We start from the raw sequence: 18,206 nt of genomic DNA on the forward strand, positions 1-18,206 counted from the left end.
TAGTGCTTAGATTTATCCTTGTGTTATATTCTGACAAGATAATTTTAAAAGTATTTTACAGGTGCCAGTGCTAAAATGCTATAAAATTAATACACTCTTATAAAGTACAAAAGACTTATTAATAAGATACAGTGATATAAAATGTAAAAGTCAATATGACTTCATAATGATGATCAGTTGCATTTATTTAATGACCATGAGCCAATTTAAATACAGTAATGTATCCTGCTTCTTTTGATTTCATAAATAAAGCGTAAAAACATGTGACACAAATTTTTCTCCAACAAGGGGTAACATAAATTTTAAATTTTACATTATGGATTTTCACATGGGCTGCTTAGCAGATTGAGTTCAAGTTTTAAATTAATAATATAGTAATACTTCATAAAACTAGAGCTGTCTGACCTTCACATTTAGTCATGTTTATATTTTTTAAGAACTTGGATTTACGGATATAGAAACAAAAGACTTTTTATAAGTTTTCAGTTAAGAGGGCGATCCTTAAATGGAAAATAAAAGTGCCCTTGCTGGAATGTTCTTGGTTGTTTAAAAAAGTCCATTTGGAATGGATTACAACATCATAAAATATTTGCACATTTGATGTCAGAAGGCATCTGATTGAGAAAGACAAATAAAGTTCATGAGGTGGCGTGATGACAGTTTTGACCTCGAAATAAATTTATAATCGCTTCCAATTCCAAATTCATATTAAAGAAGAAAAAGCTATGTGCTATTGACCTAGAAGACATCCTCACATCAACGAGCCCTTAGTGCCTCTTGAAGGTCTTTCTTGCTGATTATTAAACCACAGTAACTTTGGGTTGAATTTAATGTTCAGTTTATTGGTTTTGGGAAACTTGCCCAAGTTCACTCAAAACTTTCTAAGTCTATTGGGTGGATTAACATTTTGGTGGTCTTGAGGGAATAGAGCCTGTTGTGAGACTTCCAGTACAGGCCTCTCCTCCGCTCCGGCTTGCCCTTCGCCCGGGCCTTGTTGTACTTGCCGTTCAGGTTCGTTTCTCCGCATACGTTGTGCCGCCACCAGCCACCTAGGGAAGATAGCCTGTGTGAGCTCGCTGGTCATTAGTGCCCTGCCTGCTCTTGGCACCAGCGTGGGTCTCAGCCTTCCTGCCAAGAAACCCGGCCTCCTCGGGGCCACATTAGGGCCTCGGACGGTCCTGTGAGGGCTCGAGGGGATGGAGCAGGCTTCATGCTGCAGGTTGTGTCTAAAGCTGTGGGCAGTGTCCTTCTGGCTCTGCCTTCCTATTGGGCCTTGGGTTTGAGCAACACTAATAACTGCTGTTCAGATACAGGTGGTGTTCTCAGAGGGACTGACTGAGGCAGAAAAGGCAGGTGATCATGCTGGGAACAGGAATTTGTCCCCCCGGCTGACTTCTGAACCCCACGCCTGTCAACACCGCCCTCGTTTACTCTACGCTCATCTTTTAGATGCTAGGACTGTGTCTTCCTCAGGAGTGTACTTTTATTTTCTCTGAATGAGATAATTTTAGAAAAAACGTAATATATTAGTAAATATTACTTATTTCACCAAATATGCTAAAGGTAGAATTCCTGGGGCTTTAGAAAAATACAAAACTCTCAGGATAACTTGCCCCAAATGAACTTCTTTTTTAGTTCATTGATAGTTGCAAGATTTTGCCAAGAGAATGTAAAATTGATCCCAATTTCTCATTTTTTTGATGTGGGCAATACTTAGGTTTTGTTTTCATCGTGTCACTTAGCCCAACATTTCTCACGTGTGCATCTAAAGTATTAATATTAGTCTGAACAAGAGTACCTGAGTAGCTCTCCGGGCAGGTCAAATAATCCTTTGCATTATGATCCCAAGTCGAAAAAACAAGATCTTTGTGTTCGGGGATCGCATTGAGGATGTTTCCTAGGATTTCAGACAGGCGTAGAGTGTAGTCTGTTTCTTTGCTTCCCAGAGTGAATGAATACTCAATGTAACGCTTATTGTCTTTCCAGTCTTCCAGCTCGATTCGTAAAATGTAATCGGATTGCTTAACTATGGAGTAGATCTTCTCTAGGCCCAACCAAAATTCTCCTGCAAAGAAAAGTTTCGTGAATCTGTAAATAGGAATCGCAGGTAGGGCACAGTTCTTTAAAAGAGTTTGATTTGTTGGTTTAATTAAATCATTATTATTGATATTCTGAACTTCTGATCATTTGACATGGTCTCTTGAAGTATTCCTTCTCGTTTACTTTCCGAAGTAGTAAAACTGAGGAGGTTGCAATAATGATGTGGCACGTTACATTTTAGAAACAAGATTTAAATATGCAGATACAGTTGGAAACTTTTTTTAAGACATAGGTGAACCTTGCCAAGTGTTTCATTTTGCAGAAAGCTGTTTGGGTCAGCTCTGGGGCAGGTCATTTCCAAATATTGAGGACAGTTGTGTGTAACATTGAGTTATTTACTAAGAGATTAAATACTTCAAACACCACCAGAAGATTTTTGTTTTTTAACTTAGCAGCAACATAGATTAGTTTAAATTGAATTGAAGCATTGTTATCTCTTCAGATACAAATTTGGTGTTTCTTTTTGCCTGATGTCTTTCAAAATGATACATGTTTTGTCTAGTTAGTTGAAACTATATGGGAATACATTTTTAATTCTTTTTTTTTTAATTAAAAGTTCACAAACCTTCCTATTTCTTCAGTAGGCATAGAATACATGATACATGGACAAATCTAGACGTGTGTTCTTGAAAATGCCCTTTTTGTATGTAGAATTAGGCCGTATCATTTTGAGGGTAAATAAAGCCTCTGAAAGAGGGAAAGACCGTGGTTCTTTGTAAGTTCTGGCTGGTTTCTTTACACATGAACGTTAGAGGAGAAAGGCTGCAGTTTAACCTGCAAATGCTGAGTGTTTGCTTTCAATATGACAGCCAGGGGGCGCTGTCATAAAACAAGGCATTAACCTTTATTGGCCATGCTTTATTCCCAGAGTTACACTTACTTAGCAATGGGTAGGGAAGGCCACTAGTATCCAAAACGTGCACAAGATAATAGATCTAGGGCTGGGGGCCCTCCAAGGCCATCTGGTCCAACCCCTTGCTTTTGCACATGTGGAAACTAAGGCCAAGCAAGGTCACACAGTAGGGAACATTAATGGCAGGATCAGAACTCAGATCCTTCCACATTAGAACCAGAAGTCTTTCTGCCCTCCTCCCTTGACTGTCCTGTAGACGCTCTGGGAGCGTACTTGGTGAGATTAGATAATCGTGGGGAATCATGGTAATAATCCACCATTTTAAATTATAAATAGGATCCATTTCAGGACAGGGGAGTTTACAGTGTATCACATATGGCATTTTAAAAAAGGAATCTTGAATCACAATGAATTTTTTTTATAATTTTATCCAAGAAATAAAATAAGAATTATAAAGTCCTTGGTCACCAGTAACAGGGTTGGTATTTTTGTTCTTAGAAAATTTGCCTCAAATATTTCAGACAAATTTGTTTGCTGTCAGCCAATGTTATCCCAAATTTTTAAATCCTTAAATACTTATTGGACTTTTTATGTTCTGTGATAATAGACAGGAAGAGATATTTGTGGCCCAGTGAGGCTAGAGAATGGGCCCCAGGTCTGTAGGCCTGGTTCTGTCCCACATTTTGACACACACAGTGGGTGTGATCCTGCCTGAATCAGTCCCTGGTCGAAGGTTCTCCAAGGTGGCTCCTTGAAGCCCTTTTAGAGAGTCCTTGAAGTCAGCACTGTTTTTAGAGTAATAATACCATATTATTCACCTATTGAAATGTTCCCTATTTTTCCCAGCTACAGATCTGGGTGAGGCTGGATTCTTTGCAGACTTCAACTGAAGCATTCTATTGAAATAGATTATGTGAGAATCCAGCTGTTTTCTGAAAGATGTTGAAAAAATTTTTTTGAAAGATGTAAAATGATACCTTAGTAAGGTAAAATGAATGCTTACTAAAGTCTTTGCTTTAAAAAAAATTAGGTTTTCTCATAAAAATATATTATTTATGTTACCAAATGACTCATTATTTTTAAATTGATATGTTTCAAAAACTTATCAGTATTAATTTACCACATAGTAGATATTGAGGTATAGCCCACCTACACAGATGTTTTTGAAAGGGGTCCTCAGATTTCAAGAGTATAAAGGGAACTTGAGACCCCAAAAGTTTGAGAATTGTTGTTGTCATTAATAAGCCTGTTTGATCATAAATTGCTGTGGAGAGCTTTTCTGATCTGAGAATTTGTTATACACTGGGGAAGTCCTGGGTCCAAGTCCATTGCTATGGTCTGAATATGTCAGTCAGAAAGTCTGACATGCTTAGATGGCTGCCCAAAGAGCCCTTCTTTTCCTTTCCAATTCTGAGAGTTAAGGAAGTCGTGTGACCTTACCATCAAGACTCCCAAAACCATGTTGATAGTTCTCCCAGGTTTCATTGAAATTTTGTGATCCGTTCATTCGGTGTTGAATTACTGTCCATGAACTGCCTGAGAGGGATGAAGAAAAATTTTCAGTTACTTAAGAGTGATTTGGTTTGGCTAACACCTAGGGATCACGTGTGCAGAAATATTTATTTTTATGATCAGTTGCAATGTGTGATCATTTATAAACGCTCTCTGCTGTTTTTCTGCTGGTGATCCAGGGAACAGAGCGCTGAGCCTGGGGTCAGAAAGAGCAGGGTCAAACCTGGCCTCGGGTGCTTCCCAGCAGTGTGATCCTGGACTTGTCGCTTACTTTCTGATTGCCTTAGTTTCCTCAATTGTAAAATGAGGATAATAATATCATTTACTTCCCAGGGTTTCAGTGAGGTTCACGGGAGATTAGATTTGTAAAGGGCTTGTGTCTGGGCTGTAGCAGGCCTTATATAAATGCTTAGTCCTTTCCCCTTTATTGTGACTTTACAGACATCTGGAAAAGTTGAACAAGAGCATCTGAAAAACTTTCATCACGTCTTCCTCTACTCATTTTGATCTAGCGCATTTTAATTGGCATTTCGGTTCAGCTCATTAAGCCTTTATTAATTGCTCATTTGGTGGCCAGCCTTGTGTCCCTGCTCACAGATGAGCCTCTCATTTTCGAGGCCGACCAGGAGCCCCAGCTGGGAAACGGGCAAAGTTGTGAACAGAGAACATTCTAACAAAAAGCTCCAAGCTGTGAATGGCCAATCAAAAAGCAGGGATAATGAGACAGGTGCCAGTCCAGGCAGCTCTTGGGTTCTACCTCCTACCTGTCCAATGAGCAGAACTGACATAAAAGGGACATGTTGAAGGGTCTTTGAAGGCAGGTGCCAGGTAACAGCCCCCGACCCAGCTCCTGGCAGGCCCGCAAGGTGACTCAGCTGGCACGCTGGGCACTTGCTGGAGCCAAGAAGGTGAACCCAAGGAAACCGACCCGATGCCTGGAAGTCATGGTAGTGAGCAAAGAACTGGAGGTGGGGAAGGGCAGAAGGTGGGTGCTGCTGGGAGCTGTCCAAGTGCTGAAGGGGGCGGTTCAGACGGGTGTGAACTGCCGGGGGGCCAGGGAAGCGAGCAGAGCCCTAGAGGCATTTTTATGGGAAGCAGCAGGTACAGAGGAGCTTGGGATCATGAAGGCCGGTGCAGGGACCTGGGATTCCAGAGCCTCCAGGAGGGAGCCCGATCTCCCTCCTGAGAGGAGTGGATTGATCCAGGACTAAGGAGGGATAGGGCGGTGCACAAGCATTTTGTCCTTTTTCTTTGGTTAATGATGTGAGTGGGAAAAGGAAATCTAAAAAGAATCAAACCGAAACTTCCAGACCTGAAGCTCACTACTTTTCCACTTTGTATCCCCAGGGCTTGGGACACTTCCCACCTTGAATGTTTGTGGATTCCTCTGACCTTTTCTAAAGGTGTCTGGGAGACAGGGGTTATTACCACGCCCATTTCATGGATGAGAAAAGGGAGGTTATGGGACTTGCTCAGGTTCACAGGGCTAGGAAACATCCGGGTGGCTTCACGCTAGGTCCTACACACTGTGCTTCTCCTCTCCTTGCACCTGGACAAGGGCTTTCCATCAAAAGCAGAATCCGGGCCTTTTAGTGCCTTGTTTCAGCCTGGTGCGCGCTGCGGCATGTAGGAGGTGCAATTAAATCTTTACTTGGTGAAAGAAGCGCTGGCAGAGGAGGCCCGGGCGCGGGGGAGGCTGGGGACAGGCCCTCGGATTTGGCGCCTCCTGAGAGCGCCAGTGTCTCTGCGGCCTTGATTACTCCCCCAAGGCCCGAGGCTGGGCTTGGGCCCGTGCTCCCGCCCCCTGCCCCTCCTGCCCGCCAGAACCTCTCCTCCTTACCCGATTTCACTTCACAGTAGACTTGGAAGCCTTCCGAGTGGCCGGGCCATATGGTGTATATGCCACTGGAGTGCTGGCCTCCCTCGTATAGGGCCGCGCAGCTGCCCGGCGCATCTAGGATTAGGGAGCAGAGCAGAGGTCAGCGGGAGCCTCTGCTGCTAGACCTCCTGGCCACTGTGCTCAGGGACTGCGGCCCGGGGCTTCTTAAACCCAAGAAGGCAGGACCCAGAGGGGTGACGGGAGCCGGCAAAGGGGAAGGGGCCAAAGACAAGCTGGCCAGTTTGGGGGGGGGCGGGGCCTCGTGCTGCTTCCTCGGGGCACCCTGAGAAAGCCAGAGGGGCTCCCCCCACACCAGTGCTGTGCAGCCCCGTGGCTCCCCTTACCCAGCTCCTCGCTGTGCTCCCAGAGCCTCGTTCCATTGGTTTGCAGAGACGGGATGGTCCTTGGCGCTCTCTGCTTTGTAGAGAGGGAGTTGTCGGGGGCTTCTTGGAAACCCGTCTTTCTGAGCTGAGAGGAGGGACACGTATGGGTGATTAATCTGAAAACTGTCAGGGTGGCCAGAGAAGGGGGGCCGGTGCAAGGGCAGAGAAAGGGGACCGCTACAGGGGCAGAGAGGGGGTCCTGTGCTGGGCCCGTTGGCTGAAATAAGGGGGTGGGCTCATTAGGGATGCCCCTGGCCTTCCTGGGCACCTCCTAGAACCCTCTGCCCAGGATTGAAGGCCCAGACCTGGCCACCCCCCTCTCCTGGCATTCCTGTAGGTTCTCTGGCAGCTTCTCCAGCCATGCTTTGTGACCCCATATGGGGTCTGGTCACTGAATGTGGGGGTCATACAGGATGGCTTGTCAGTGAACTTTGCATTGTACCCTATTTTAAGTGCCTGGAGTCGCACAAAAATTTTTCAAGTGCAGTGGGACCTACACAGCACCCTGACACCCCCAAACGATGAGGAAACAATAGGACCCTCTCTGTGGTCCCACAGGGGGCACTCCACAGGGCCTCCTTGCTCATAATAGCCACAGAGTTCAAGCAGTTCTGCTCTTATCTGACAGAGGAGGAACCTGAACCTTGGAGTGAGCTGGCTCTCCCAGCCCCTCAGGGCCTGCTCTGTGGGGGCCCCGGGGTCTCCTTCCCATTCCAGGGGGTTTTCTCGAAAGCATCCATGTGGGGCGAGGGTGCTGGGACACCCAGCTGCCCCCTTTGCCTCCTCTTTCCTCCTCTTTCCTCCTCCTGTGCCCAGGACCCTTCCCACCCCAGTCTTATGAAAAGTGTGTTCCTGCTCTGGTCACCTGAGGGGAGCTGCCACTGCACCCCTCTCAGTATGTCAGTAATGATGTGGGCAGTCCTATCTCAGATCTACCAGGGCACAGTCAGCCCCCTTCGTGCCCATTTGTCCAGGAGCTCAGGGGGCTCTCAGACAGCTGACTTCGGTCTGTCCCTAAGCTCACGCTCAGAGGCCAGGACCCACTAGAGTGACGTCCTGGTGCCAGAGGTTTCCTTCAGTCCCTACCCTTCCTGCTGCCCTCTGAGGAGGCTGATCTGTGGAGGCGGCCTTAGTGGAGAAAAACAACACATATAACCATGGTGACCTTGGGGGCTTCCTTCACAGCACCCTGTGGCGTAAGTGGTGCGAGTAATCATACCCCCATTCTACAAAAGAGGAAGAGGGTCTTGTGATATTGAGGGGCTTTTCTAGACAGCAGCAGAGCCCACCTGGTACCTTAGCCTTACCTGGTTTTCCATCTCTTTTATTTGGCCATGCTGCCTGGTCAGCTGCTGGTACTGTTCTTGAACCGTTTGGAAAAGCTCTTTAATGCTGTGATCTTGCTGCTCTACAAAAGTCTGGAGAGGGCAGTCTGGTTACTGGTCGTCCCGGCTGGGTCTGGCGGTCCCCTTCTCTCCCGTCCCCTGTCTCCAACCTATGACCTTGGAGCCCTGGTCAGCCATGTCTGCCAGATCGTTGCCCTTAACAGTGCATGTATGTTTTTATGGTAAATTCTCTGTACTTTCACTGAACTGACTTCTAATTCCTTAAATGGATGTGGTAAAATGCAATATTTCAATAGGAAAGGATTTTTTAAAATTATTTTACAAAAACCAAACAAGCCTACACAAATGTTTCCCACTTAGTGATTGTTTAACATTTTCATTTCATTATTTGGTTAACTCCTTGTTTGATCTTATATAATTTTGCTGACAAATTACTTATGATTCAAAGACATTTTGCTTTTTTTTTTTTTTTTTGCAATTTACTTTAAAAGGAAATTTTTATAAAAACATAATTAAGTTTGGAAAACATAGATATGATTTGAAATATTATGAAAGCTTTGATTTTTCCTGGAGCCATTTTCCTCAAAGGCTTATTTACAAATCCAACCTATTTCAGATAACATTTTCTTTTTTGAAAGAAACCTGCACCAAAAGGAAAGTTCCCATATAGAGACACCTTTTAATGGCTTTTGGTGTACTTACCTTAAGGATGGTCATTTCCTGATGTTCTTGGCCTTCGGGTTGGCTGCGAATTAATGTGATTAGCTTCTCTTCTAATGTTCTCACTTTCTGTTGGAGTTGCATCTTTTCTTCTAAGAGATCTTCAAGCTTTGAATTCAATTCGAGGGATAAATTTTTCATTTCTTCATTTTTAGCTTGAAGATGTGATGTCGTTTTCCGGAGTTTCCTTTCTTCTTCTTTGATCTCATTGGTTTGTAGCGAGAGATCATAAAAGGACTTATCGAATATGTTAAGTTTTTGAAATATGTCGTTAATCTGATTCTTTGTCTTGTGAACAAAGTCTTTAAGACCGTGCCCTAACTGAAGGAGGCCATTGGCTAAGATTTTTACGTCATCCAGCATAGCGAATCGGGATTTTGGCTCCGGAGGGGGAGAGTCGAGTGGGGAATGTTCCTGATCAATTTTAGAGGAAATAACGAGAGGGACAATTAAAAAAAAGAGTGAAATTACTCTCATTTTTTTTTCTGATTTGTGTTATTTATAAGAGGTTTGGAACTAGTTTCCTCTTATACCTGACCTAGATTGCTGAACTCTATATATACTCCTGGTTGCTTCATAAAAGGTGAGCAACAGAAGAAGATATAGTTGATCATTAAACTGTGTAAACGTGAACGGAGGTAACCCCTTTCTTTATTCAGTTAGGTGGTTTTAGGAAATAATCAAATAAAAGTGTTAGAAGTTTAACATGTGTGGCTGCCTTTTTTCTCTTATGTTTTCCAGGTCTGGCTTTAGGTTAGAATGATATTCAAGTGAATTATGAAGCAGAAATGAGCTGTTTTGTCTCTCAGACAATAGAATAGTTGACGTTGAGAGAGTCATGGATAAAACTTGAGTGTAGACCTGTGCTTTTGGAAATGTTGAGATTTTAAAAATTACTTAGTGATTAGGAGGATTTAATTTATAGTAAAACCATGACACTATTGCCATAAAGAGGCTTTCTTAGATGAGGGAGACGGACCATTGGCCAAGAAGAATAGGCCTTTCCCAGAGAGGGATTTCAGTTTTCAAAACCCCAAGAACCACCAGACCCACCACTTGTAATCTAACCTGCGGTTCCCGGGGCCTTTGGTTGGGGAAGAGGTAGAGCAGCCCCTGCCATGCTGGGGGATGGTGCCATCAGGTGGGATGCTGTCGGGTTCCCTTCCCTCTGCCCTCTTCACATTCCTGTAATGCCAGGGGCTTCTTCCTTGGCCCATGAGGAGGACATCCGTGCTCTGCAGAAGAGTGCCCGGGGCTCAAATGCCAGCCCCGCTTGGTTGGGTGCTGGCCTCTGATGTCACCAGCAGGGAGGTGCCGCTCCTTGGCCAAGAGGCTCCCTTGGGCACAGCATGAGGCTGAAAGTGGAAATGGGTAGACATTCAGAGGGTCCCAGGAGAGGGGAGAGGCTGGAACCTGTAGCTCCTCTCCAGCTCCAGGGAAAATCAGCCACACGAGGAAGCTGATTTCTGTTTGTATGCAATTGCTGCTGTGGCTTGAAGCACAATAGAAAGGTCCACCTTTCTTGACCTGGACAGGAATCCTCTAGGAGACATGTGGTCACTAACTGCTCTTCGGAGTTCTTCCTTTAAGACAAAGCACATGCAAATATGTTGAAACCCACCAGCTGCGCAGGCTCTGCCAGACCCCCGGATCGTCCTTTTCTCTCTGTGGCTTTATCTGGGCCCTTCCTTCTTTTGTGTTGCTCTGTTCCACGCTCCTCTCACATTTACCCAACCTGGTCGTTCTTTTTCCTTGATGCCCTTAGAACCCGGGCACCTTGAGACCCAGAGCTTCTGTCCTATCTCTGCCTCTTCTGCACTTACCAGCATGTGGCACCTGGCGAATGCTTAAATGCTTTGTTCGGTCACTCACCCTGTGTGAATTCTGATCCTCTTCATTCAGATGAGGAAGAGCCAGAGAAAAGCAGCACCAAACCAGGGGAAACAGCGACTTCCAAAGCAGACAGTCAGTTATGGGCATATTGATCATTTCTGCTGCAATTGATGCTTTAGTATTTTGTGATCTTCATTGAGAGAGGAAGAGAAGGGGTCAGAGAAGGGGGGAAGGAGAAAGGACTTCCTGAGGGGACTTAACAAGGGCATATCCAGGTGTTCGTGAACTAGAGGAAGATTCCAGGGTAAAAATCTGATATTTCAGTTTATGCTCCTGGAATTGATTTTTGCAAAGAATATACCATCGTACATGTATGTACAGAGACATGCATGTCTTGTTAAATTATTTCATCTAACTGCAGTCTTTGTCTTAATTTATATATTAGATTTCCATAAAATTACAATTTTTAAAGGACTTTTACTTTTTATCTCAGTTAATTTTAATCTCTGGAGAATTCTAGAAGCAGAACTGATCCCATTGTTCATTTTACAGATGTTAAAACTGAATCTCAGAGAGACTTAATGGCCAAAAAATTCCCAATTCCCCAGAGGCAGAAATTGTAAGTCTACCCATGATTGTCTGACTTCTGGTTAGGTAAACTCACTGCTTCTTGGGCCACATGGGCTCTCGGGGCCGTAGGCTCTTGGGTTAATTGTAGTACAGAGTTTCAGATTTGGAAGATATTTGAGAGGCAGTCTGATCTGATCTGGCCCCAAACAAAAATGTCACCTTCAGCATCACTGAGAAGGCATCAGACTTTATTTGAACACCTGTCGTAAGGAGAAACTCGGATACTTCCAAAGGCAGCCCATTTCTCTTTGGAATATCCTTAATTGTTTAATATCTAATATCAAATTTGGTTTCTGTATTTTCAGTCTTTACCCATTATCCCTATCTCTAACCTCTGAGAAAAAATATATAATCTTGTTTCTGCCTACTAGCCCTTCAGATTGTTGATGACAACTTATTTCTTAAATCTCCTCTTCACTCAGCTAAGATATCCCTGTTCCTTGGTATAAAGTCCCAGTTCTTCATCATCCTATTGCCCTCCTCTGGGCCCTATCTTATTTTTGCATGTTCTTCCTGAAACATTGCCTAGATCTGGAGCACAATGTCCTAAATAGGTTCTGTCCACGATTGACCATCAGGAGGGTTTTGCCATTCTAATTCAGATTCTTGACCTGTCTTAATTCTGTAACTTTCTTGATTGCCATATTATGAGGTCAGCTCATTTTGGCCTTCTAGTTTGCTAAAACACCAGATCTTTTCCAGCCGTGTTTCCTCCTGGACATTGTTGTCTGACTGTACTTTCTCTGTCTCAGACATGCAAAATTGATTTTTTGAACTCCTACATAAAACTTTGTTTATCTCAGTTAAGTTTCATCATATTAGAGCTGACTCAATATTCTAGACTGTCAAGATAATTTTAAATATTAACTATCATATTGTGTGGTAGCTGTTCTTCCCAGCCTTCTATCATCAACAAATTTGCAAGGCATGCCATTTAGGTAACTGTTAAACAACACAGAGTGAAGTGGGGACAGATCTCTGGGGCTCTGCTTTGCAGACCTCCTTCCACACTGACAGCAACCATTCTGTTCTTGGGCTTCAGTGAGATCTGGAGCACTCCAATGGTGGGAGTGTATAAGCCCATTTCTAAGTTGTCCACGAGAGAGCCAGGAGAGATTTTTTTTTTCTTAATGGGTTTTCTAAAACCCATTTAATATTTATTTCTAGCATTCCCTTGAACTACTGATATCGCAACTTTGCTGAAAGAGGAAACCAGATGAATCTGGCACACTCTGTTCTTGATGGAGCCATAGTGATTTTGGGGGATAATGTCTTTCTTTTCCAGATGATCATGAGCCAGTTCTTTAATGATGCATTTTAGAATGTTGCTAAACCCTTGCAAAACCTTGTGTTTCAATTTTTCCTTCCCTTCCTCCCACCCTCTCCCCTAGATGGCAAGCAATCCAATATATGTTAAAAATGGTAAAAATATATGTTAAATCCAGCATATGCATACATATTTATACAATTTATCTTGCTGCACAAGAAAAATCAGATCAAAAAGAAAAAATGAGAAAGAAAATAAGATCAAGCAAACAAAAAGAATGAAAATGCTGTCATGTCCTCTCTCTGGGTACAAATGACTTTTTCTATCACAAGATCATTGGAACTGGTCTCAATCAATTTTATTGTTGAAGAGAGCCACACCCATCAGAATTGATCATCATGTAGTATCGTTGTTGAAGTATATAATGATCTCCTGGTTCTGCTCATTTCACTCAGCATCAGTCCATGTAAGTCTTTCCAGGTCTCTCTGAAATCATCCTCCTGATTGAGGAACATTTTTTTTTAAATCATCTGCTTTGTACAGAGCTCTGAATTAGGAGCTGATGGATGTGGCCCCATTTTATTCTGTAAATAAAACCCACTCATAGATGATGGATGATGGTATAGACTGATGAATGCCAAGTGCTTTGGACAGATACACAGGAGAGCAACGTATGAAGTTCCTGGGGGAATGTGTTGTAGGGGAGATGTTCCCTCAGGAAGCTGTGAGCTGCTGATTACTGGAAGTTCTTGGAAGGAGCTGGATGACCTCACGTTGGGGATTCTGTTCAGTTCCCCCTTGAACAAGTTGATCCCTGAGATCCTTTCCAGCCCAAGGATCTGTCAGCCTGTGGGAGCAAAATAGCTTTGCAGCTCAATTAGAGGCTTAGGAACATACTGTGCCTCTTGTGGTTACTTGTTGGGTCATTAGGAAATCGTTTAACCTTCACCTGCTAAATGGGAAAGGATAAACTTATATGTGATGCTTTATGGGATAAAGTTGTTGGGAGATTAAAATAATAACCATGAGGTGCATCTGGATCCTCTCAGATGTGGAAGCCTCCTCTGTTCCTGGAACCATTTTGTATGTACTTGTAGCTATTTTGTGTATCCAGTCAGGTCCCAATTATTGCAAATAAGAGATTCCCAAGCTATAGTCTGCACTATTTGTTCTATTAAAATATGTTTCCGTCCCAATAGAAATATTCAGTGTAAATTCAAATGATCTGACTGCTTCATGGGATTCATTATTCATGCTAATTGAGACCTAGTTATTTATATGTTATTTCTCACCATTGGACAAAAGCTTCCTGATGATACAGGGGATGTTTAACTTCTGTCCTTTATTTTCATCACCTATCATGCATGGTGCTTGACACATAGTGGGGTTTAATAAATCTTTGTTGTTTGAAAATGATTGTATAGCTCTTTGTCAATCATTAAATATTGTGTAAATTATCATAATAGAAGAGGGTGATCAAAGAGCTCCATAAAGGATTTGTTGGATACATTTGAATTTTGAAGAATGTTTAGGTGAAAAGGGTAAAGGAAGACATTCTAGATCCAGGGGATATGGAAGCAACCATTCACGTGGATTTGGAGGAAGTGTAGACAGGGTAGTGAGGACAGAGAATGCGAGGCTGTGCGTGTAACTATGGATTGTGGAAGGCAATGAAACTTGGTACACCCTGGGCTGGGTGTCTACCTCCAAGTGCCCATTCAGCACTTGGTTAGGGTCAGAAAGACCATCCTGGGCCTGCGTTGGAAAGTCCAGGTGTGAGACAGGACAAGCTCCAGAATTCTGCTCCTGAAGGCTCCCCTTCGTTAGTCCTCTTTTGCCTTTGGCAGAAGGAGTGGCTGTTGTCAACTCCCATGGAAGAGAAGGGCCGTGTGTACTGACCTCCGCCACAGACAAAGTGGTCGTAATGGTAGCCTGCTGTGGGATCTGCCTTCCCAGCCACCATTTTGGGAAGTGGAAATTGATATGTATCCAAGGGCTCAGGGCTTTTAATTTTAAAGAGACTTCAGTTTGTAAGACCAAGGGTAGATTTTGTATTACTATAATAGAAGCCATTTCCCAGAAGCGGGCTGCTTGGACAGGATGCCCTGCTTGGAACCACTTGCTCTGTCCCAATGTCAAGGCCCTTTAGTTGCAGACACACACATAAGCTGACACAGTGAGTGAGCACATCTGCTGGGCTTGCCTGTGGGGTGTAAATCAGGAGGGAAGTCACTGGCCATCTAGTCCAGCCTGTAGCCTGTTACAACTTCTGCTTCAAGACCTCGAATGCCAAGGGAATTGTTGGGAAGTGTTTCCCTCCAATGATTTATGACCAGCGAGAATTTACGTCATTTGTTCCTCATCCCGGGTTCTGCCTTCGAGCCAAACAATACCCACGTAAGCCTTCCACCTTAGTACAGAGCTTGAGATGCTTGAAGATGACTGTTCTATTCTCTCCTACTTTGTAAACTGGGTCTTTGCCCCTGTTTGGTGCCCTCCTCTGAACATTCTCCAACTTAAAAATTAATTTCTTCCCTAAAACGGGGAGTTTCCAACTGAACGCTCTTTCCTCACATGGTCTGAACAAGATGATGCTTTAGGACTATCAGCGCCCTGCATCCACATCTTCCTGCGAGCACTCCAGCCTTTTATTTCCTCGACAGGAATTACCTCTGATATCTGATGGGGTTCTCAAAGGAAGTCATTTATCAATTTAGCAAAAGCTAGAAAAAGAGTTTCAGGTTGGGAGAGTTGGATAAAAGTGGCATTTTAAGAATTCTTTGCATTTGTCTTTTTAAATTTCTTATGTTTGACTTGCACCATTTGCTGAGGGAAACAGAATTTCTGTTTTCCTTGAACTTCTCTCTATCCAAATAAAACTGTTATAACGAATGATCTTGGAGAATAGCCAGTCACTAAAAATGTCAGCTTTCAAGAAAACTAGGAGATTTAGAGAGCAAGTTAAAAGAAGATTCTTAACTTTGGAAGCCTCAGAACAACCCAGAGCTCTCGGACCTTTAAAATATTTGGATACTTTTTATCCTTGTTTGAAATGCAGAAAAGCAAAGTCCTTTTTCCTCCCTTGGTTGTTCAGGGGGTGGAGATTGTGAAATCCCGTGAAGGTGAGGTTTCCTAATATAGCACAGGAAATATTGCTGCTGATTTCATTTCTTTTTATTTTCTAGCATCCCTCATTTTTTGTTTGTTTTGTTTTGTTTTTTGGCTTATAAATCTCTTTGTGTTAAATAACACGTTCCTTGTGTAGCCTCCAATACCCATTGAAAAGGTCTGATTAAACTGCTGCAAAGTACTTTTCCACTAGAAATCTACAAACATGAATTAGAATATGATGTAATAAACCAAAAAGAAACCAGATTTCACTCCCTCTATTTGCTCAGAAACACATAGTGTTTAGAAATCATCTCCTGAATAGGTTTCCACTGAGGGGTCAATTGCAGGGCTACCAGCCTAAGGCCCAGGGCTCTGCAGAAGGGCAGGTGGCATGCTAAGGGTGCATAGGGTGAAGGGGCAGCTCAAAGGGTAGGCATGCTGGGCACTGACCTGCTGGAAGCAAGTATTTTTTTTTCCCTAGGTAATTGGGATTAAGTGACTTGCCTAGAGTCACACAGTTAGGAAGTGTTAAATGTCTGAGGTCGGATTTGAACTCAGGTCTTCCTACCTTCAGGGGTGATGCTCTATCCACTGCGCCACCTAGCTGTCCTGTGGAAGGAAGTATTAATAAAAGTCTTCCATCCAAGAGGCTGCCATTGATAAATACTGTATAGCAAGGCACAGCCAGAATACGCGACTCAGATACTTAATTAGTGATTCATTTTTATCAGCCCTTTTCCCTTCCAATCCTGCTTCCCCTTATGGTAAACTCTGTCCTGACAATGGCAGCAAAAATAAAAGCTGGGGTCCACAGTTAATCTGCAAGTGGAACTTGTGCCCCTTCTCCTGCCGCTTCTCCCCAGAGAGAAGGGAAGCAAGGTCAGGATGTTCCTCCCTGGTGCTCGTTGCCTCTGAGCTGGGTTCTGCTGATTGCAAGGGACACCTTCATTTATGTCTCCCCATCTTCTCGGCCCCTGTATTTGCCGCCTCCCTCACATCTCTTCACTGAACTCTTCATGAGATAATTGTGAATTTCTCCTGTTCGGTGCTTCTTGCATCACGCATTATTTATCCATCCTGCAATTAATGGTCTCCCTTTTGAATCTCACTTTTTCTGTTCCAGAAAGTGGCTGAAAGCTGTTCCTATCATTTGACAGCTCACCTCTTAGGGGAGTAGTTCTGTGTTTTCTGCATTGATCCATCATATCTTTCGGATGCTACACTTTCAGCAGTGAAACTTTATGTCAAGATTTGTCCCAAGTTGCGAGTTTCTCTTCATATTTCATTGATTTTGCATCAGTTTTGTTGTCTAAGAGCATTTGAATTTTCTGTCATTTAAATTGTACCTTTTGTCTAAATAAAAATTCTTTAACTTAATGTTTATAGTTAGCCGAGCCTTGTGGGATATAGGAGAGCTGAAAAGAGAATGAGAAGAACAGTTTCTGAGACTGATTGCAGAAAAACATGAAGTCACTATGTGCCTCCTCCTCTTATTCCTGTAGGTTCATATCTGGTCATTATGTCCCCACCATGATTCCTATAGTATTTTGTCTTTACTAATAAACTAGAAGAATGAGAGTTTTTTGTTTACTTAACAGATGATCAAATGGGTAGTGATTGCTTTGATTTCCTTCAGAAAAAGATTACTGAAGTATAGATTTAGAATGTGGGACTTGGAATATATTTGTGAAGCTATGATCTCATTGGTCCCTATAAATAATGACTAATGGTACTATGAAGAGTAATATGAGAGGTCATCTCTATTCACTTAATGAAATAATGATGAATTAGTGGTCTCTATCTCATTTTCATTCTCCTCTCCCTTACTTCAGTTTGGCAACCTAGAAATAAACAATAATCAAGAGGTTTTTTTATTCTTTGTCTGTCTTCATACACAAATTTCTCCACAAATGGAGAAATATGTTTTCTGTGTTGTTGAGGACGATGGTTTCTTCTCCCCGCTCCCCTTTACAGTATTTTTCCCCCCATTACAGGTAAAGGAAGTTTCCAACATTCTATATCATTGATTTCCAAATTTGTTTTCTCCCTTCCTTCCTTCCATCCCCCTTCCTCATGGCAACATGGCAATAAATCCAGTATAGGTTACACGTGTACAATTATGTTAAATCTGTGTCTGCATCAGGAGGATGACCATTTTAGTGAGACATTTTGTCTTTATGTAACTATATAATCTTGGCCAGTTCCATACCTCAAAGGGCTAATTTTTGTCAATAAAAATAAAGACTGAGTAAAATAGTTAAACATGTGAGGGAAGACCTGTGCCCTTAGGATGCATACCCATGCCATGATTTATTTATTCAGCACCTCTGTGCAAGGTTCTTGGGGTAAAAGGTTCGAAGTGTGCTCAATGGCACAGCAAGGGACTAAAGTGCAAACAATATCTGTGTTTATCTACCTGTGATTTGGATAAGGGCATGGAGATACTTTGTCAGTGTGCTGAAGGCACGGAGTTGGGAGGGATTGCTCACATGGCAGATGCTAGCTAAGAATGGATGTGGATCAGGTGAGCTGGGATTGTTACCAGGGCAACATGGAAAAGGTTTATTTTTGA

General features: G+C 43.0%; 2 protein-coding genes across 8 annotated transcripts in view; one reads left to right on the plus strand and one right to left on the minus strand.

Moving 5' to 3' along the window:
• Positions 1–18,206, plus strand: part of DOCK7 (dedicator of cytokinesis 7) — a 150,827-nt gene that overhangs the window by 64,528 nt on the left and 68,093 nt on the right. The gene's annotated exons all lie outside the window — the stretch shown is intronic.
• ANGPTL3 (angiopoietin like 3) lies at positions 789–9,317 on the minus strand. 2 transcript variants are annotated; one of them, XM_003767274.4, is made up of 7 exons: positions 8,776–9,317; positions 8,035–8,145; positions 6,689–6,812; positions 6,306–6,419; positions 4,394–4,489; positions 1,799–2,065; positions 789–1,049 (listed from the first exon to the last, which is right to left on the minus strand). In XM_003767274.4, exons 1-7 carry the CDS (start codon positions 9,268–9,270, stop codon positions 868–870), a joined length of 1,389 nt encoding a protein of 462 aa, XP_003767322.1. In that variant the 5' UTR covers positions 9,271–9,317; the 3' UTR covers positions 789–867. The 2 variants fall into 2 exon arrangements, with proteins under 2 accessions (XP_003767322.1, XP_031824854.1); XM_031968994.1 differs by lacking the exon at positions 6,306–6,419.

This window comes from Sarcophilus harrisii, chromosome 4, assembly GCF_902635505.1.
Source record: "Sarcophilus harrisii chromosome 4, mSarHar1.11, whole genome shotgun sequence".
In the NCBI taxonomy this organism is placed as follows: domain Eukaryota; kingdom Metazoa; phylum Chordata; class Mammalia; order Dasyuromorphia; family Dasyuridae; genus Sarcophilus; species Sarcophilus harrisii.